This window comes from Schistocerca nitens, chromosome 9 (assembly GCF_023898315.1).
Source record: "Schistocerca nitens isolate TAMUIC-IGC-003100 chromosome 9, iqSchNite1.1, whole genome shotgun sequence".
NCBI classification, from domain to species: Eukaryota; Metazoa; Arthropoda; class Insecta; order Orthoptera; family Acrididae; genus Schistocerca; species Schistocerca nitens.
The window spans coordinates 358,140,215-358,161,869 of NC_064622.1; the positions used below are offsets into that span (position 1 = coordinate 358,140,215).

The 21,655-nt window shown below is 43.8% G+C and overlaps 1 protein-coding gene across 2 annotated transcripts in view; it reads left to right on the forward strand.

The window, feature by feature from the left end:
* Positions 1-21,655, forward strand: part of LOC126203285 (probable G-protein coupled receptor Mth-like 1) — a 361,675-nt gene that overhangs the window by 105,711 nt on the left and 234,309 nt on the right. For both annotated transcript variants that reach the window (XM_049937542.1, XM_049937543.1), the window contains exons 4-5: positions 5,948-6,227; positions 14,571-14,696. In XM_049937542.1, the coding sequence (XP_049793499.1) occupies positions 5,948-6,227; positions 14,571-14,696 (406 nt within the window). The remainder of the gene's footprint in view (positions 1-5,947; positions 6,228-14,570; positions 14,697-21,655) is intronic.

The following is a 21,655-nucleotide window of genomic DNA, read 5'->3' on the forward strand; positions in this document are numbered from 1 at the left end:
GCGAACATATGCGCCTCACAAGTGTATCTCGTCGCCGTACTCACGACTTATTCGTATGGCGCTGCACCGAAGATCGGTTGTGGCGGTCCATTAGACGAGGGAAGTGGTTCGAAAAATCTAAGCTCGCCTTGAGAGACATTACGAAAATCACGTACTGTTGGTGTCAGATATCCTGTGTGGCTGTGTGTCCATGAATGTCGTGTGAGTAAACGTATAGTTGTGGATTGGTACTCTTTTTGCAGGGAAGTTTGTGGGGAATACATGAAATAAAGGGCCATTGGGGGGGCCGGGTGTTATGGTCGAAATTGATGAGTCGCATTTTTGCAAAAGGAAGTAAAACAGAAGGGAACCTCCGATGGGATTATGGGTTTGGTGGGCTGTAGTTTCAGGTCATGAGTGTGACGATGTAGTGTTTAAAGTAGTACCCAATCGAAGGAAGGAAGTTTTGGTCAGTTTAATTGAAGATCACGTTGCAGAGAGTTCCATTGTAATTTCAGATGGTTTTTCTTCATATAGAGATTTAGGGGAAAGGGGTTATCAGCATCTCGTAGTTAATCACAATATTGAGTTCAGATCATTATCCACAGGGGCTTGCACAAACAGCATAGAGGGTTATTGGTCAGCTGTGAAATCTCTTGTAGGGAAGGGGAAACGCCGGATTTCCAGAATTCAAAGTCACTTAGACGAATATTCTTGGAGGCGTAGTATTCCCCAAACATCTTGCCTGTTTAAATGTTTTGTTAAACGTGTGCAGATGTACCGTCCGTAATATGTTAGCTAATTTCACATTAGGATTTGGGGGGGGGGGGGGGGGGCTGAATGTGTGTGTCAGTGCGTGTTTGTGTGTGTGTGTGTGTGTGTGTGTTTGTTTTCGTAATGTTTTGTTTGTTGTGTATGTGGGTATGTGAGTTTTGTTGATGTCTTTCTAGGCGAGCTTCGGTTCTTTTAAGAACTTCCCGTGTGGTAAGTTCAGTTTTCCATTTTTTTCTTTTACTGCATTTGATTATTTTGACTTATTTCATTGTCGTATTACGCCATTACGTATGTTTTCGTGTAATCCAGTACGTAATAGAAATTTCGCAGCTGTCGTTCTTCTTTCGTTTTCCAGCACTAGGATCAGTACGATGTTTTCGAATCTGTACCAGCAATATTAAACGGTGAAACGCCCGACACAACTAAAATTTGTATCCCGTCCTTCGGTTGACCTTTACACTGACACTACCTATTCGAAAAGAACGACATATGTAACATTGATGAGATTTACCAGTATATGTCAACAGGAGAGCAGGACACAAATGTTGTGTATAGCTATATAACTCAACTAAATAATGGGATACTATTGTCACTGCTGTGATGAAAACTATAACTTTCAGTCGATGCTATTAGCATCGAAGACGAAAAAAAAAAAAACTGTAAGCCATAGTGAAGTACGGGATACAAGTTGTATATTGCCTCTTCGTGTAGTTCAACTGAGGTACAGATTGTAAATGTAACGTACGTCAATTTTCACGTTTTCGTTAGCAGTGTACATATACAGGGTGTTACGAAAAGGTAACGCCAAACTTTCAGGAAACATTCCTCACACACAAATAAAGAAAATATGTTATGCGGACATGTGTCCGGAAACGCTTAATTTCCATGTTAGAGCTCATTTTAGTTTCGTACACCTACGCTCAATGGAGCACGTTATCATGATTTCATACGGGATACTTTACCTGTGCTGCTAGAACATGTGCCTTTACAAGTACGACACAACATGTGGTTCATGCGCGATGGAGCTCCTGCACATTTCAGTCGAAGTGTTTGTACGCTTCTCAACAACAGATTCGGTGACCGATGGATTGGTAGAGGCGGACCAATTCCATGGCCTCCACGCTCTCCTGACCTCAACCCTCTTGACTTTCATTTATGGGGGCATTTGAAAGCTCTTGTCTGCGCAACCCCGGTACCAAATGTAGAGACTCTTCGTGCTCGTATTGTGGACGGCTGTGATACAATACGCCATTCTCCAGGGCTGCATCAGCGCATCAGGGATTCCATGCGACGGAGGGTGGATGCATGTATCCTCGCTAAAGGAGGACATTTTGAACATTTTCTGTAACAAAGTGTTTAAAGTCACGCTGGTACGTTCTGTTGCTGTGTGTTTCCATTCCATGATTAATGTGATTTGAAAAGAAGTAATAAAATGAGCTCTAACATGGAAAGGAGGAGGAGGATATTGGTGTTTAACGTCCCGTCGACAACGAGGTCATTAGAGACGGAGCGCAAGCTCGGATTACGGAAGGATGGGGAAGGAATGCGGCCGTGCCCTTTCAAAGGAACCATCCCGGCATTTGCCTGGAGTGATCTAGAAAAATCACAGAAAACCTAAATCAGGATGGCCGGACGCGGGATTGAACCGTCGTCCTCCCGAACGCGAGTCCAGTGTGCTAACCACTGCGCCACCTCGCTCGGTCTCTAACATGGAAAGTAAGCGTTTCCGGACACATGTCCACATAACATATTTTCTTTCTTTGTGTGTGAGGAATGTTTCCTGAAAGTTTGGCCGTACCTTTTTGTAACACCCTGTATATAGGTCAACGGAAGTATGGGATACAAATATTATGAACGTAGCTCCTTCTGCCATCGGTAGTACTACTATCTACTTAAGAACAGACTATTAGTGGTAGCGGAGGCGAAAGAAACAACACATGTATGGTTTGTATCCCGTGCTTCAGTTTAGCTATATAGTTCAGCTGAACAGCAGGATATTAATGCTAACGAAAACGAAGAAATCGACGCACGCTACATTTGTATCCCGTACTGCAGTTAACCAATACAGCTCGAATGAGGTTCGAGATACAACCCATATACATGTGATGTGAGGTATTCTGTTGTTGTTGTAGTCTTCAGTCCAGAGACTGGTTTGATGCAGCTCTCCATGCTACTCTATCCTGTGCAAGCTTCTTCATCTCCCAGTACCTACTGCAACCTACATCCTTCTGTATCTGTTTAGTGTATTCATCTCTTACCCTCCACGCTGCCCTCCAATACTAAACTGGTGATCCATTGATGCCTCAGAACATGTCCTACCAACCGATCCCTTCTTCTAGTTAAGTTCTGCCACAAACTTCTCTTCTCCCCAATCCTATTCAATACCTCCTCATTAGTTATGTGATCTACCCATCTAATCTTCAGCACTCTTCTGTAGCACCACATTTCGAAAGCTTCTATTCTCTTCTTGTCCAAACTAGTTATTGTCCATGTTTCACTTCCGTACATGGCTATACTCCATACAAATACTTTCAGAAACGACTTCCTGTCACTTAAATCTATACTTGATGTTAACAAATTTCTCTTCTTCAGAAACGCTTTCCTTGCCATTGCCAGTCTACATTTTATATCCTCTCTACTTCGACCATCATCAGTTATTTTGCTCCCCAAATAGCAAAACTCCTTTACTACTTTAAGTGTCTCATTTCCTAATCTAATTCCTCAGCATCGCCCGACTTAATTCGACTACATTCCATTATCCTCATTTTGCTTTTGTTGATGTTCATCTTATATCCTCCTTTCAAGACCCTATCCATTCCGTTCAACTGCTCTTCCAAGTCCTTTGCTGTCTCTGACAGAATTACAGTGTCATCGGCGAACTCAAAGTTTTTATTTCTTCTCCATGGATTTTAATTCCTACTCCGATTTTTTCTTTTGTTTCGTTCACTGCTTGCTCAATATACAGATTGAATAACATCGGGGAGACGCTACAATCCTGTCTCACTACCTTCCCAACCACTGCTTCCCTTTCATGTCCCTCGACTCTTATAACTGCCATCTGGTTTCTGTACAAATTGTAAATAGCCTTTCGCTCCCTGTATTTTACGCCTGCCACCTTCAGAGTCTGAAAGAGAGTATTCCAGTCAACATTGTCAAAAGCTTTCTCTAAATCTACAAATGCTAGAAATGTAGGTTTGCCTTTCCTTAATCTAGCTTCTAAGATAAGTCGTAGAGTCAGTATTGCCTCAAGTGTTCCAATATTTCTACGGAATCCAAACTGATCTTCTCCGAGGTCGGATTATACCAGTTTTTCCATTCGTCTGTAAAGAATTCGTGTTAGTATTTTGCATCCGTGACTTATTACACTGATTGTTCGGTAATTTTCACATCTGTCAGCACCTACTTTCTTTGGGATTAGAATTATTGTATTCTTCTTGAAGTCTGAGGGTATTTCGCCTGTCTCATACATCTTGCTCACCAGATGGTAGAGTTTTGTCAAGACTGACTCTCCCAATGCCGTCAGTAGTTCCAATGGAATGTTGTCTACTCCCGGGGCCTTGTTTCGACTCAGGTCTTTCAGTGCTCTGTCAAACTCTTCACGCAGTATCGTATCTCCCATTCCATCTTCATCTACATCCTCTTCCATTTCCATAATATTGTTCTCAAGTACATCGCCCTTGTATAGACCCTCTGTATACTCCTTTGTGTTAGCTGAAGAACCAACACTGTTTTATGAGGAGAAGCTGAAATGCACGCGTTTTAGCTCACGCCGGCTGGCGTGAGGAGGGAAGAACTATACTGACGTGAGGTCTGGAACATGACAAGGAATGAGAATTCAGACAGCGGACGTAATTAGTTTCATACTTAACTTTAATCCATTAATGATGAACGTCGCTCTTGACGGTACATGATTCACAATATTATCTGTTCGGAATAGATTATTGAAGTAATTATAGTAACTGAATATGGCGCCTTGCTAGGTCGTAGCAAATGAAGTAGCTGAAGGCTATGCTAAACTGTCGTCTCTGCAAATGAGAGCTTATGTAGACAGTGACTATCGCTAGCAAAATCGGCTGTACAACTGGGCGAGTGCTAGGAAGTCTCTCTAGACCTGCCGTGTGGCGGCGCTCGGTCTGCAATCACTGATAGTGGCGACACGCGGGTCCGACGTATACTAACGGACCGCGGCCGATTTAAATGCTACCACCTAGCAAGTGTGGTGTCTGGCGGTGACATCACCTACTCCTTCCACCTTTCTGCTTTCCCTTCTTTGTGTAGAACTGGGTTTCCATCTGAGCTCTTGATATTCATGCAAGTGGTTCTCTTTTCTCGAAAGGTCTCTTTATTTTCCTGTATTCAGTACCTATCTTACCCCTAGTGAGATAAGCCTCTACATCCTTACATTTGTCCTCTTGCCATCCCTGCTTAGCCATTTTATACTTCCTGTCGATCTCACTTTTGAGACGTTTGTATTCTATTTTGCCTGCTTCATTTACTGCATTTTTATATTTTCTCCTTTCATCAATTAAATTCAATATTTCTTCTGTTACCCAAAGATTTCTTCTAGCCCTCGTCTTTTTACCTACTTGATCCTCTGCTCCCTTCACTACTTGCCGGCCGGGGTGGCCGTGCGGTTCTAGGCGCTACAGTCTGGAACCGAGCGACCGCTACGGTCGCAGGCTCGAATCCTGCCTCGGGCATGGATGTGTGTGATGTCCGTAGGTTAGTTAGGTTTAATTAGTTCTAAGTTCTAGGGGGATGATGACCTCAGAAGTTAAGTCGCATAGTGCTCAGAGCCATTTGAACCACAGAGCCCTTCACTACTTCATCTCAAAAAGCTATTCCATACTACCTATACTACCAAAGGTATTCTATACTACCAATATTTCCATACATTTTTTCCCCTTCGTTTTCCACAGAAATAATACGATACAAACAGACGATATCCTCAACGTGAAAATATTACTTGCCTTGATATATGTCAACCGTATTTTTTATCTTTCTTATCTCTTTGTTTCTGAACAATCTTGTCAGCTGTTACATCTGTGTAATAAATGATCTCTGGAAAACTCTGACGTCATTGGTCAATGCCGACGGGTTGTATCCCGTGCTTCACTAGACCCGGCCTAGGGAATGACGACCATCCTGAGAAGAGATGGTGCCGAGTTTTGACGGTGCCGGTTGTTGTCCGCAGTGCGAGAAGGGCGAGCACATCTCGGAGACGTACGAGGGGCAGTCGTGGCAGTTGCTGGCCAACGGCAGTGCGCTGGTGGGGGGCGTGGCGCTCGCGCAGCCCCTGGAGCGCTACTGCGCAGACGCGGCGGGCCACGGCGGCCGCGGTCAGCTGCTCTACTGCAGCGACAGGTCCGTCTCCTGGAAGCCCAACCGCCAGCGCGGCCTGCTCTACGGGCTGCTGTTCGGACTGGGCGCCATCTTCCTGCTCGCCACCGTCCTCCTCTACAGCTGCCTGCCCGGTGAGCTACCGCCGTCACTCCACGACTCGTGTCTCTGCTCTTTAGACCACTTCATTCGCATGACAGATCAAATATGTCCAAGTGTACCTGTGGAATGCATGAGGTGGTGACAGTAAGAAATTTCACACAAACAAAGTAATACCATGTTGTTAATAATTCTTCCGGATTCTATGGCCGTAGTCCATGGAATTCTTCTATTCCCAACATTTCGTCCAATACTACGTTGGACATCCTCAAGGGTATGGCTGGTCCTGCTGAGTCCTGCCGACTGTCGGCAGGACAGCAGGACCAGCCATACCCCTGAGGATGTCCAACGTAGTATTAGACGAAACGTTGGTAATAGAAGAATTCCATGGACCACAGCCATATAACCCGGAAGAATTATCAACAACGGTACCATCCGGTCGTGAAAGCCTTCATTGTATAAAAGTAATACCATACTCTGGAACAACATATTCCACAGCTGGGGTTGCTAATGCATGCCTGTTGTGGTCGTACAGGGTGACAATTATTGAACTATATGAAAAAAAAACAATGTAAATTAGTTACAAACTAAGGCGTGCATACATTTTATTCAACTTGTAAACGTCACTACAGATATTCGGATTCAGGTTATGACATGTTCGCTATGCCCGTCATCATTGCTCCAGAAGTTGGACCATTACGGAATACGGGGAGTAGCTCACAATTGGTTCGCCTCTTAATTTAGGAACAGGCAGCAAAAGGTCATTATTCACAATGTTGATAACGGCTGTGATGTGGGGTCTGAGTGGGGTACTGTCAAGTGGAGGGTGCCCCAGTGATCAGTGTTGGGGCCACTCCTGTTCCTTGTTTATATAAATGATATGCCCTCTAGTATTACAGGTAACTCTAAAATATTTCTGCTTGCTAATGACACTAGCTTGGTAGTAAAGGATGTTGTGTGCAACATTGGCTCGGTTTCAAATAGTGCAGTACATGATCTAAGTTCGTGACTTGTATAAAATAGAATAACGATAAATCACAGTATGACTCAGTTTCTACAGTTTCTAACACACAATTCAACAAAACCTGACGTTACAATGAAATGAACACCCTTAGCTGCTTACAGGCGTTGACATACGTCAATGGGGACAGATGAAAATGTGTGACCCGACCGGGACTCGAACCCGGGATCTCTGTCTTACATGGCAGACGCTCTATCCATCTGAGCCACTGAGGACACGGAGGATAGCGCCACTGCAGTGATTTGTCCCTGGCACACCTCCCGCGAAACCCACATTCTCAACGTATTATCCCACACTACATTCGTAGTGCCCCCGCCCATTATACTCATTACTCGTGGCGCGTTGCCGATTCCCGTAAGAGTTCGGGCACTGTTTGTGCATTCGCACAGAAGAAGAAGATGCTCAAGTGGCCTGTCAGCCTTAACTATATATATACTAAGATGGTATCTGTTCTTTCGGACAGTATATATAAAACCTGACGTTTTAATTTCACAGAACGGGCATGTGATTGGTGAAACTGAACAGTTCAAATTCCTAGGTGTTAAGATAGGTGGTAAGCTGTCGTGGAAAGCCCACGTTCAGGATCTTGTTCAAGGACTTAATACTGCCATTTTTACTATTCGAACAGTATCAGAAGTGAGTGATCGTTCGACACGAAAATTAGTCTACTTTGCTTATTTTCATTCGCTTATGTAGTATGGTATTATATTTTGGGGTAACTCTTCCCATACTAAAAGGATATTTTTGGCTCAGAAACGGGCTGTTCGGGCAGTAAGTTCACGAACCTCTTGTCGACCTCTGTTCACGTGTCTGGGTATTTTGACATTGGCCTGTCAATATATATATATTCCTTACTGTCGTTTTTTGTTACCAATATTAGCTTATTCCCAAGAATAAGCAGCTTTCACTCGGTTAATACTCGGCAGAAATCAAATCTGCATTTGGATTGGATTTCCTTAACTCTTGCGCAAAAAGGTGTGCACTATACTACTGCATCCATTTTCAGTAAACTATCACTCAAATTCCAAAATCTTAGCAGTAATCCATGTGCTTTCAAACAGAAACTGAAGAGTTTCCTCATGGGTCACTACTTGTATTCTGTCGAGGAGTTCTTTGAAAACTTAAGCTGATTCTTACTGTATTGTTGATTGCGTTTACTTAAATTTATGGACTGACTTTTTTCGGGTTCATGAACATTTATTTTTATTTGTTATTACTTTTATGTTGTAATTTCATGTACTGACACGTTCCATGACCTTGGAGATTTGCTCCTCAACTTGGTCCCACGGAACTTGACGCGTAAATAAAATAAATTGGCGATGATGTGGCGCAGATGAATAGCGAAATCTGCATGATCTCTTGAATGGCTGTTTTCAGCCCTGTGGTGGTTTTGGGTTTATTTCTGCACACCTTGTATTTAATATAACCCCACAAAAAAGAGTCGCATCAGATCTGAAGAATATGGTGGCCAATCTAGACCTATGCCAGTGGCCTCTCGGTACCCCAGAGCCAGAAAGCGGTCTCCAAAGCGCTCCTCCAGAACATCACTCTCCTGCTTTGATGGAGTCGAGCTCCGTCTTGCATGAACGACATCTTGTCGAAATCACGGTCACTTTGGATAATGGGTATGAAATCATCTTCCAAAACCTTCATATACCATTCGGTAGTCACTGTGTCATCAAGAAATGCGCCAATTTTGATTATTGTCGTACCCATCCAAATGTGGGCTCCGTTGCTAAACCAAACCATACTAATTCCCATCATCCCTTGTGACCAACAGTGCAGTTTGATGTCCTAACGCAAACTGTTCAGAAGTTATGACGCTTTTATTTCATATAGTTCAATAAATGTCACCCTGTACATAGTCCAGTCAGATTAATATGATCCCCGCCTTGTTATCGTGATGGTCCACAGACAGTATGTCGCAGCACTAGCAGTGCAATCTATATAAACCATGTCAGGTGGGGACATAGAAAGCAATCCAGTCATTGCTGTAATGTGAAAACAGGGCGATTTATCTCACATCCAAAAGGACATCTCCATTGACTTCCGGGCCAACTATAGAAGCATTTCCAAAACAGCAATGTAAACTGTTCACGTGCTACCATGATTACAGTATACTGTGCATGGCTAAATGGCACCATCTAAAACTGGTCCTGAAGCAGCTGTGCTGCACCACGGGCTATAGATTACAGGGGTGAACGCCGGTTGCAGAGATGTTTACAGGTGAATAGACGTGATACTGTCGAGCATCTGACCACTAAGATGAACAAAGGGGCTATCAACAATGTGTCCAAAATGACTGTTCAGCGAACATTGCTGTGTATGGACCCCTGCAAAAGGCGTCCAGTACATTCACCCATGCTGATTCACGTTCACTGTTGATGAAGGTTGGAACTGGCATATCAGTACCGCATCTGGACGGTCACTTAGTGGCGATAGGCGCCTTTTCAGATGAATCAGATCTATGCTCCATCAGACAGATGGCTGTTGTGTACAGCATGAAATGTCTGAAAGCAAACACCCTGAAACAATAGTGGGAAGGGTTCAGGCCAGAGGGCATTTCTTGGGTGATCTCGTAGTTTTGGAATGCACAACTGGTTCAACACAGTCATGCACCTATACTTGGGGAGTATGTCCATTTGTACATGCAGGTTGATTTGCTCGAAACAACGATATTTACTGGCAGGATAAGGCAACCTGTCTCACAGCTCACAGTGCCTGTGCATCGTTCAAAGAGCACCAGGATGAGTTTACCGTAGATCACCGACCGAGAAACATGCCAGATAGAGACCCAATTGAGAACCTGTGGGGCCACCTCAACGGGCTCTTCGCGCTGTGGGTCCTCAATCGAGAAACCTAGGACACCTGACCACAGCAATGCAGTCGACGTGGCTCCACATGCCTGCCAGTACCTTACAGAACCCCACTGACGCCTTTCCTGAGGGTCTCGCAGCGTTTTGCACTGCAAAAGTTGGTTGTTCAGGCTTTTGACAGGCAGTCACATTAATGCGACTGGACAGCGCATGTATTATCTGGGGCATTAAGGATTTCAAGGTGCTGTTGTTATAGTACACTAGCGCTGGCAGAATCTATCTGTACCTGATGTCAGATGGGTAGTCAGGATGTGTCGGCCATCTGGGAAAACCAGTAAAAGCAGCACGGAGTTTAATAGGTAAGGATCTCACTGATGAACAGTAGTATATAAAAAGTACAGAACTTTGAAACAAATTGACAAATTTATTTAAACGCACACTGAAGACAACCAATAATACGAGGGCGTGCTGAAAAATAATACCTCAGAATATGTTATGTGAAACCTCTTAATGCTTTTTAAATACAAAACTGTGTTAACATTCTAAATCTTTATTCTTCATGTCTACATATTTGTTTCTCAATATAGCCATCTTAGCGACGAACACATTTCTCCCAAAGCAAGACCAGAGCCATACCTCTGCTTGCACCGCTTCATCTCTATCGAATGAAATCCTGGAAGATGTTGTTTTACGTTTTCGAAACAGATGAAAATCAGAAATGGCCAAGTCAGACTCTATGGAGGATGATCAATGACAGTTAACTCCAGGCGTCGGATGGTTGCAAATTTCGTAGTGCTCGTGTGTGGACTGGCGTTTTCATACAGATGTAGTCGATGCTCCATTTGTGGACGAATTCTTTGAATCCGAAACTCGATTACTGCACGTTGTTTCTCCGAACCGACATAATAACGTTAAGCACCGCCGTGTTACACGCTACAATCCGAAGCCCTCTAGAGGAAAAGTGTTGCAACTTGCTTCGAACCGAGGGGGGAAAGTCGATCAAGCAAAATGCGTAACGTATCTGACACTGAGAAGAGATTGAAAAAATATGGAGGCACTATTTTTGGGACGCCCTTCTGTATGCCATTACATATTATATACGCGCTGTGATTGGTTGCGAATACAACACCGTACAGATGGCCGGAATCACGTTCCGCACATTTCTCCAGGCGATGAAGCCCAATTCGGTATGTTCAATGGGATCTCCTCCACAGATATGTGTATCCTTTTCTTGAATTCAGCCATGGTGTCACCACGTGTAGCGTACATCCGAGTCTTCAGGTACCCCCAAAAGAGCCCGCCCGGTTAGCTGCGCGGTCTCATCCCACTCATTTTTGGTCGGGAAGGCGTGCCGGTCCCCGACACGAATCCGCCTGGCGAATTAGTGTCGAGGGCCGGTATGCTGACCAGTCTATGGATGGTTTTTAAAGCCATTTACCACGTGCCTCGACGAATGCGGACTGATTCCCCTTATTCCCCTGCGCAGTCTCCACAATCGCCTACACCGTAATTACTCTACCACGCAAACATTTGGGGTTACACTCGTGTCCGCAGCTCGTGGTCGTGCGGTAGCGTTCTCGCTTCCCACGCCCAGGTTCCCGGGTTCGATTCCCGGCGGGGTCAGGGATTTTCTCTGCCTCGTGGTGACTGGGTGTTGTGTGACGTCCTTAGGTTAGTTAGGTTTAAGTAGTTCTAAGTTCTAGGGGACTGATGACCATAGATGTTAAGTCCCATAGTGCTCAGAGCCATTTGAACCATTTGGTTACACTCGTCTGGTGTGAGACGTTCCCGGGGGGGAGGGGGCGAACTTCACAATAATCCTAGGTTCGGTGTTAAGCGGCGGTGGGGTGAGTGGACTGCTGTAGCCTGTTGGGTTGTGAACCACTGAGGGCTACAGCGGGGACGAAGCCTCTCCGTCGTTTCTAGGTCCCCAGTTCGATACAGTACAATACAATACCTCCAGAAGAAGAAGCCAGAGGCTGTCTAATCGGGTGAAAGTGCTGACCAATGAGTATCTCGAAATCTGGAAACAAATCGACCAAGAAAATGAAGCCGCAAGACATTCATGGACTGTATGAGATTTTGCCCCATCCTGTTGCAACCATGTCGTTGTTCAACTTTGGATGGAAGAAATCGTGTAACATTTGGACATAGCGATCCTTAGTAACCCTTCTGCACGACTATGAAGATCCTAAGAAAATGTTGACCAATGATGTCCAACGAGGCCACGTCGTACCATCCAATTGCGCCTTCATAGGACAAGGATTTCTCCCTCAGCCAACAAGGAATGCCTTCGTTAATGTATCCCCAGCACTTGTGATTCCGTCTATTTACACAGCTACCTCGATGAAAATGGGCCTCATGCGCCATTAGTACGATTTTATCCGTGGAAGTACAGATTTTCATATATGAGACGCCGGAGAGAACGATCTTTCAATGTTAACGCCGAGGCATGTCTGGCAGCAGAATGGAGAACGTCTTCCTCTCGTGAACGGCTGTGTCCTTCATCACAGTGGACCATTGCTCTTTCACGCAAGATACAGTAATCCTGAATCGTTGCACCCACCATACAATAGCCCGATGACCGGAAGCTATCATGGCTTTTCAACACGAAATGATGACGAAATAGTCGCTGAAATGTGATGGAAGATTCATAATTTTTGAAATACAGCTCAACGATTAATGCTGTGGACTCCAGAAGGCAATAATTATAAATGATCATCCTTCCTCGATGTAGCGACCCCGTGGTACGTGATCAGATTCTACTACTGATTCTGCCAGACACTATAGAAAAGATGTATATTGTTTACTTCGAATTACAGTTGGGTGTACCCTACTGTTGGTAAAGTAGCCACCAGTCAATCAGAGGGGCCAAAACGGCCAGTTTGTGACAAACCATCAGGAGAGAGCGGGAGAGGGAGAGGGAGAGAGAGAGAGATAGGGAGAGGGACAGAGGGAGGGAGAAAAAGAGAGAGAGAGCAAGAGAGAATGGGGAGGGAGAGAGGGGGAGAGATAGAGATGAAGGGAGAGAGAGAGAAAGTGCAACGTCATCCTTTGCCGGGAGGTGAGACCAGGGCAGCGGAATGTCTCTCGATCGACGCCCAGGACGTGTCTCAGCGGACAGTATGTGACTATTGTCCCGAGAGTCCCATGAGTCGTTCAGGCGTGGCGAGGGAAAGTTTGATCTGTCAACATCCGTAACTACAATGAAGTGCTCTTATGCTGAAGTGCTCCCTCGAGCCAGCATGTAGCCCGCAAGAGTTAGCACCGAAGTACTGATATGACATGTTGTCTTCTTTGTTTTCCGGCCTCTTTTTTTTTCACACTTGCAGTTATATAGGTAGTGTAGGTTAAACGCCGTCTTTTGCAACTGTAATGAAAGTCTTATTAAGACCAAACGCGTTTTACTTTATCCTAAAGCATCTTCAGTGATCACTGTAGCAGTATGGTTTTCTTCCTCCTACACTTTGTTTGCTAGAATGATGAACAGTTCTCGTGACTTAACTTTAAATTTTATTAATTCTTATAGCTACTCACGGTTTTTCTGGATGTTTGCGTCATTCTTCTTGTTGTTTCACATATGTTAGACTTCAGCACACAGCTTCTTCTCTATCACTAAATATATTCATTCAAGTTTTTGTGTTGTACAGAATCGCTGACATTCTCGTCATTTTGTGTATTTTGTTCTGCTAATGAGGGGTGCGTTCGTCTTCTGTTTCTTTTGATAGGAGAGGGAGCATCTGCTACTGCTCTGTGTGTGTCAGTGGATATATTTTCCGTGTAGTGTGTGTGCGCGTGCATTTTTCTCGGTGGTAATGACTGTCCATATATTTGTGTGTTTGTTTGTTTGTAAAAGGAACTAATATATCGTAGCTACTGTGTGTGTAAATTATTGCTTTATTGTGGTACGCTAGCAGTTGATCTAGGGTGGGGATTGGCAACATCCTCGAGAAGCATGGAATAAAAATAGCGTATCCAAGCAATAACTCTATACAGAAATGTCAAGAAAAGGAAGACCACATAACACATACCAAAAATCTTTCACAATCTATTATCTGTTTAGCAATAGTTAATTGTCATCTCATATCGAATAAAACACGCAAACGAACTGGTATAATACACTGAAGCGCCAAATAAATTGGTGTTATAGTTGGACCTGACCGTATGTGATTATTTCTTGTGGGGGCTTATAAAAGACTCTGTTTATGTGCCTCCGTTAACAACAACAATGAATGAAATATCGCATAATAGCAGCTGTGGAAGCTGTAACTGCAGTGTGGGAACAGTCTGAATACCGCACGACACCTATGAGAAGGAATGAAAAAAAACTTTTTGAGTTTCCTGTTCATCAAAAAAACAAAATTCATTCTATGTATGTATTAGTTTCAGAAATCGGATGATTCTTTTTGATACACCCTGTATTTTATAAGAAGTACGGCTGTTAGTACGCCCTATTTCTACACGTTTATGACCAGGCGCAGTCCCGCGTCCACTTCAGTGAAGGATCATGTAGATACTGACAGCTGGCGTTGTGTTGGCAGGCCTGCTGGCTCGGATGCACGCGCGCGCCGTGGTGTGCCACGCTACCTCTCTGCTGGGAGCCTACGTGGCGCTCGCCGTGATGCAGACGTGGCCCGACATGCCGCTGCCAGCCTGCTCTGCCGCCGGTGAGTAGAGGCGCGCGACGCCCCATTAGCTACTCCTGTCGTTAACGACATGACAATTTGACGTTGGGTTTCAGCGGCGATACGTGTTTTGTGGCCTCTTTGTTAACGAGCTATGGTGGCAATGAGCAACTGAATATGAGTCTTTGGGCACAAAATTGGTTATAATAAATAAATAAAGCACTGGACGACTTATTTTCTTGAAACAATCTGACGCAGTTCAGGAGCGATGGCGTGGTGCATTGTCATAATGAAGTTTCAGGTTGTAATGGACCCTGTTTTAAATCAAATGAGATGGGACCACTATTGAAACTATCTATGCTGTTAGAACTGTACAGTTTTAATTAATTTAGTGAAACGTCCTGGCAGATTAAAACTGTGTGCCGGACCGAGACTCGAACTCGGCACCTTTGCATTTTGCGGGCAACTGCTCTACCAACTGAGCTACCAAAGCACGACTCACGCCCCGTCCTCACAGCTCCTACCTTCCAAACTTTACAGAAGCTCTCCTGCGTACCTAGCACTCCTGAAAGAAAGGATATTGCGGAGAGATGGCTTAGCCACAGCCTGGGGGATGTTTGGTAGAGCACTTGCCCGCCAAAGGCAAAGGTCCCGAGTTCGAGTCTCGGTCCGGCACACAATTTTAATCTGCCAGGAAGTTTCATATCAGCACACACTCCGCTGCAGAGTGAAAATATCATTCTGGAATTAATTCAGTGGTTGCATTTTTAGGTATACCATCACCTAATTACACTTCTGGAATGAGTTCACATGAACTATAAATGACTTACTTGCAATCAGTCTCCACTTTATCACAGTATCTATGAGGATGTGCTAAAAAGCAATGCCTCCGCGTAGTTTTTAAATAAAACAAACCTTATTGACATTCTACATCATTTTCTCCTTGTCTACATATTTAAGAGGGTGGTTTGAAAAATTCTGGTAATCACTGGGAGAGGTCGGCGTTAGCGCAACGAGTTGTTCACGTGATAATAATTGGACTGTTGCCTGCAAACACGTGCCAAATGGCTCTGAGCACTATGGGACTTAACATCTATGGTCATCAGTCCTCTAGAACTTAGAACTACTTAAACCTAACTAACCTACGGACAGCACACAACACCCAGCCATCACGAGGCAGAGAAAATCCTTGACCCCGCCGGGAATCGAACCCGGGAACCCGGGCGAACACGTGCCAGGTCAGTGCTCTTGGAAAAGAGCGGTGGTTGTTGTTCCCGCGTCGTGATTTGGGAAGATGGAAAAAAATCGAGATTCGAGCAGTGATTAAGTACTTCGTAAAGAAAGGCATGAAAGCAAAGGACATTCAGGCTGATTTCCAGAATACACTAGGAGACTCCTTCATATTCAACAGAGGCCGAGTGGACAAATGAATTTAAATTTGGTCGGGAGAGCTTAGATGATGATCCGCTCTGTGGTCGGCCAATGTGTGTCACTACTCCATAAATCATTGCAAAAGTGCACAAAATGGTCATGGAGGATCGCCGATTGAAATTGCAAGAAATTGCTAACGCTTGCCAGATGTCATCTGAAAGGGTATATCACGTGTTAACTGAAGAATTAGAAATGAAAAAATTATCTGCAAGATGGGTGCCGCAACAAGACAATGCGCGCCCGCACACATGTGCCGTCGCCATGGCAGAATTACACGAACTAAGGTATGAATTGTTGCTGCACTCGCCTTCTTCACTTGATATGGCTCCGTCAGACTTCCATCTCTTCCCAAAACTGAAATTTTTTATTGGTGGACGAAGATTCACTTCAAACGAACAATTGATAACCGGAGTTGACAACTATTTTGCAGGCCTGGAGGAAACTCACTTCCGAGATAGGATGAAGTGCATTAATGTATGAGGAGACTACATTGAAAAATAAAAAAGTTTCAGTGATGTAAGTACTTTTTTTCTATTTCGTTCCCAGAACTTTTCTAACCATCCTCGTAGTTTTCAACGTCGTCACTCTGGTGACGAACACATTACTCCCAACGAGAGACCAGTTTGTTGGAGCCGTCAATCTAGAATGTCACCTCACTTCTGCCTGCACCACTTCATCACTGTCAACGTAAAGTCCTCGAAGGTATTCTCTAAGTTTTGAAAACGATGAAAATCGGATGGGGCTTAGTCCGAACTGTGTCCGTGATCGATGGCAGTGAACCCAAACTGTTCGACTGTTGCAGATTTGTTTGTGTCATCCGACGACTTTCTCTGACGAGTTCATCAATCAGCTGCCGATGAGTCTCTTCGGTTGCTTTACGCGGTTTTCCACTCAGACCTGCCACACATATTGAGGTTACCGTCACCGTTACCTCCATTACGAGTACGAACAACACAACACCGCCTACGGCTTTTATTCTTCTACGAATTTCAGTTGGAGGCTCGTTTCTTGCGGTTAGAAATTCCACTGCAGTACGCTGTTCCTCACGCACCAACGTTACACAAAAAAAGCCATGTTACACGGTACAAATCGGAGCCCTCTAGCGGCAGTGCGTTGCAACTTGCATCTGCGAAGCGGGGAAGTCGACTGACAAGGGAACCTCCCCATCGTACCCCCCTCAGATTTAGTTATAAATTGACACAGTGGATAGGCCTTGAAAAACTGAACATAGATCAATCGAGAAAACAGGAAGAAGTTGTGTGGAACTATGAAAAAATAAGCAAAATATACAAACTGAGTAGTCCAAGTGTAAGATATGCAACATCAAGGACAATGTAAGCTGAGGAGCGCCGTGGTCCCGTGGTTAGAGTGAGCAACTGTGAAACGGGAGGTCCTGGGTTCGAGTCCTCCCTCGAGTAAAAATTTCACTTACTTTATTTTCGCAAAGTTACGATCTCACCGTTCATTCATTGACGTCTCTGTTCACTGTAATAAGTTTAGTGTCTGTGTTTTTCGACCGCACCGCAAAACCGTGCGATTAGTAGACGAAAGGACGTGCCTCTCCAATAGGAACCGAAAACATTTGATCGCAAATTCATAGGTCAACCGATTCCTCCACAGGAAAACACGTCTGAAATATTCTATACGACACTGGTGACGGCATGTTGTCGACCCACCTAACTTGCACACGTGGCGAATGGGTAAAAAGATTCTTCTACCTTGCCCGATTTAGGTTTTCTTGTGGATGTGATAATCACTCCCAAAAAAGTGATGAAAACGTAAGAGTTTGTCACATAAACCGCAACAAATGAATGCAACAGTTTCACAGTCGCACCGTTTTCCCTATGCTCTGTCAAAACATATGTTTTTTACGTTTTAAAATGTTTCCGTGTGTAGACCGTCAAATCCTGCATATGTCCAAGCAAATCTGAACATGTCCTGGAATTTTGGAGAGCGAAGTTGATTATGTGTGAGTGCCTGAACTTTGATAATTGTCTGAAAATTAAACTTTTCACTCGAGAGAAGATTTGAACCAAGGACCTCTCGATCCGCAGCTGCTCACGCTAACCATGGGACCACGGCGCTCGTAAACCAACAGCCCCCTTGATGTTGCTTACCTTCCGCATGGACTACTCAGTTTGTATATTTTGCTTATTTTTTTCATAGTTCCATACAACTTCTTCCTGTTTTCTCGATTGATCTGTGTTCAGTTTTTCATGGCCTATCCCTGTGCCAACTTATAACTAAATCTGAGGGGGGTGCGATGGGGAGGTTCCCTTGTGAGTAACACGGATGACATGTAATACCCCAGCCTACTTGGAGATCACAATCAAAACTCCGGAGGCATTACTTTTCAGCTCGTAACAAACTGCCTAATGAAACAGTTACAGGCTTGTGTCTAAAGCGTGACCTATTCAAAGAGACAATGACATACAGAGCAACGGCCGCTAATTTTTCATATCACTTCCTACCTGCTTAGCATCCTTTAACGTTCTCACAGTTTTGCGTCAGTGCAGTTTACACACGCTAAGACAGAAGCTAATACTTACCATTAGACAATCAGACTGAAAGTTTTATATTTTAGAAAATGCTACAGAAACTTTGGATTGAATCTGAATGCTACCTTTTAAATGAAATTTGAGAAAGCGGGAACACTTCATTTACTGCCAGCGTAGATTGTATATATTGGAAATGGTTCTTTATACTTCAATAAATTTAAGAAAGATGTCAGAACAAAACCGTTACTGTTTTAACCACTCAAAGAAGAACAACAGAAATTAGGAACTAGCAATGCACAAGAATGATCACAGCTGTGAATCGGGACTGGTAATTTAGCGTTTCTCTGTACCGTCAATGAACAAATGTTGAATGGACTCCGTTCACAGAAAAAGAGATAGACATTAGAGCTTCAATAAGAAGGTAGTTTGCAGTCATTTAACCACGTTGAAATTATTACGTCATTTATCGTTCAATTTTAGGGGAAAACACTAATCTTCGCCCAGTTACAAAAATAAATTAAAGCAAATATCAGCTCTTTCCCTATGAGTGTGAGATTCAGGCTCAGTTAACAGGTGCTCAGACATGTTGCGTCTTCTTGCACAGCTCACGTACCATTTACACGTTCTGCTTTCTTGTATGGCTTTTTAGGTGCAATTACGATTGCAACTGCTGTACTTATTACAGGACATCAGTCCAAGGTAAACAGTCATCATCTAGAGTAGAGTGCAGCCACATGTTGTCTGATCTAAGATTTCTTCTTGCCTTGAACGCAGTGCAGAACAGCTATGTGTTTCCGTGAGCACACGCCATTACGATCTGTTAACTACAGAGCTTTTTGTGCGTGAGCGCCAATCTGCAGCACCCATCAACCTCACAGTGGGTTCTCAGACTCACTGCGTCTACGTACACCCAAAGATTTACAAATTATCTATCCAACGAGTGTGACATTACACATTAAACTGACAACTACAAATTCTGTGGTGTAATTACTAATCCTTTCTACAGGTACAAAAAAATGGTTCAAATGGCTCTGAGCACTATGGGACTCAACTGCTGTGGTCATAAGTCCCCTAGAACTTAGAACTACTTAAACCTAACTAACCTAAGGACATCACACACATCCATGCCCGAGGCAGGATTCGAACCTGCGACCGTAGCGGTCGTGCGGTTCCAGAATGTAGCGCCTTTAACCGCTCGGCCACTCCGGCGGCCTACAGGTACAATTTACGTAGCAAAACAATATAGCATTTAAGTTACAGTAGTCGTATAGAATCGATAAATAAATTAAACAGTGTTAGATAAATAGAAAGATATTTGACAAAATAAATATCGAGCTGTGTTAGACGTCCGTAAATTGGCAGTGTAGCTACGTTACGAAGTCACCATCAAGTGCTCAAGGCGAGCATTGTAATTTGCCACCCATCATCAGTCGAGTAGACACTAGTTTTCTTAATCTCTCGTCCGACTGTCATTCCACACTTCATAACGTCCACAAACAAAATTCATTCAATGTCACAGAAAACAGTAGCCATTGTTGGATGTTATAAACCCAGTGGTGAATGCTAGCTAGTTAACTGAAGATCAGGCTGTGGGATCGGTGTTGCTTGCCCAATATCAGCGCAGTGGAGTGGCACCACATGCGGGCACAGCACGATACCTGCTGGGGAAGCACTTTAGATCAACATACCATTACCCTCCACAGCCATCCACCAGCATGCAACACTCCATTGTGGTCCTCAGCCTAGAGAAGTGTAACATACTGCCGAACCAACGCTGGTAAGTGAGAACATAATAATCGTTTCATCAACGATAATGGAAAATGCTGCTATCGTAGCCCAAAAATGGCGAATATGTCCTGGGCAGAGGTAGGGATATAAAAGAAGGCAGTTTCAAAGATATTTAAATCAGAGCATCTTCAAATATTCACCCTTTTTTACATGTTAGTATTAGTACCCATGTCATGTAATATGATGCTTCGCATCAGGTAAAGTGATACATAATGTCATGTCGTATAACATGACACATGCCATCATGTCGTCCAGCATGGCATTTGTGATATGATACAATATGACACAACGTGTCATTGAAGTCTAGGATGCATGCATCTCCACTTAGGGATACTCCCATTATAGATATACCCCCAGTCTAGGATACTGGCTGTTGTAGATGTATTCCACTTTGGGGAAAAAAATCATGCCCCCCACCCCACCGCTCAGAAATCTGGGGTTGGATTTATGCTTGGGAGATGGGAGGGAGGGGGGCGCTAAAACAGTGTTTTGAAGTTTTATCCCCGCAGAAAAACGTTTTCAGCCATTACATGTATGCTCTTCAGCCATAAGATGCCATATGATATATTATACAGTATATTGTTTACTACCATTGGTGAATGTTCTGGATTCTGGGCAAAGAATCGGAGACTTAAGCCTATAAATGGTAAGATGTAGGTGTGCCAACACCTTTCAGCTAAAAGAGCTCACTATGATAGGAAAATAAATTTAACTAGTAAGGAAAGCGCGAACACGTCAAGATAATTTTGATTTAAAGGTCCCTGAAGCCGCCTGATAAGTCAAAAAGCTAGTTACCTTCTTTTACATCCCTAACTCTACCCAGAACATATTCGGATTATTGTGCTATGATAGGAGCATTTTTCATTCTGCTTCCCAACTTCCACTCGACCAGAATTTTGACATTAGATCGCCATAGTTTGACAGTCGATGTAGATTTTTGTTGACTCGGGCGATGACTGCTCCGGTATAGGTATTTTATTGTCTTTAGAATTTTAATGCTTGACTTTGGCATCGTTAGTCTGGCTCCTCTACGGTAACGAGCCTGCTATGATTGAACCTATCCATCCAGTATAGCCTACTGTGTTCTCAGAGCAGAAAAACCTCAACATCACGTTAAGGTCACATGCTTAGAGGAGGTCTTTTGTCTCACCTTTCGTGTTTTCAGTTTTCAGTTTTCATTAATTTTATTACTTTTTTTAATTTTTTCAAACTTCGTTTACATTTCATTGGTTTTTAATTTTTTTGTTTATACTTACGATTAGAGACATGTTATTCATGTAAGCA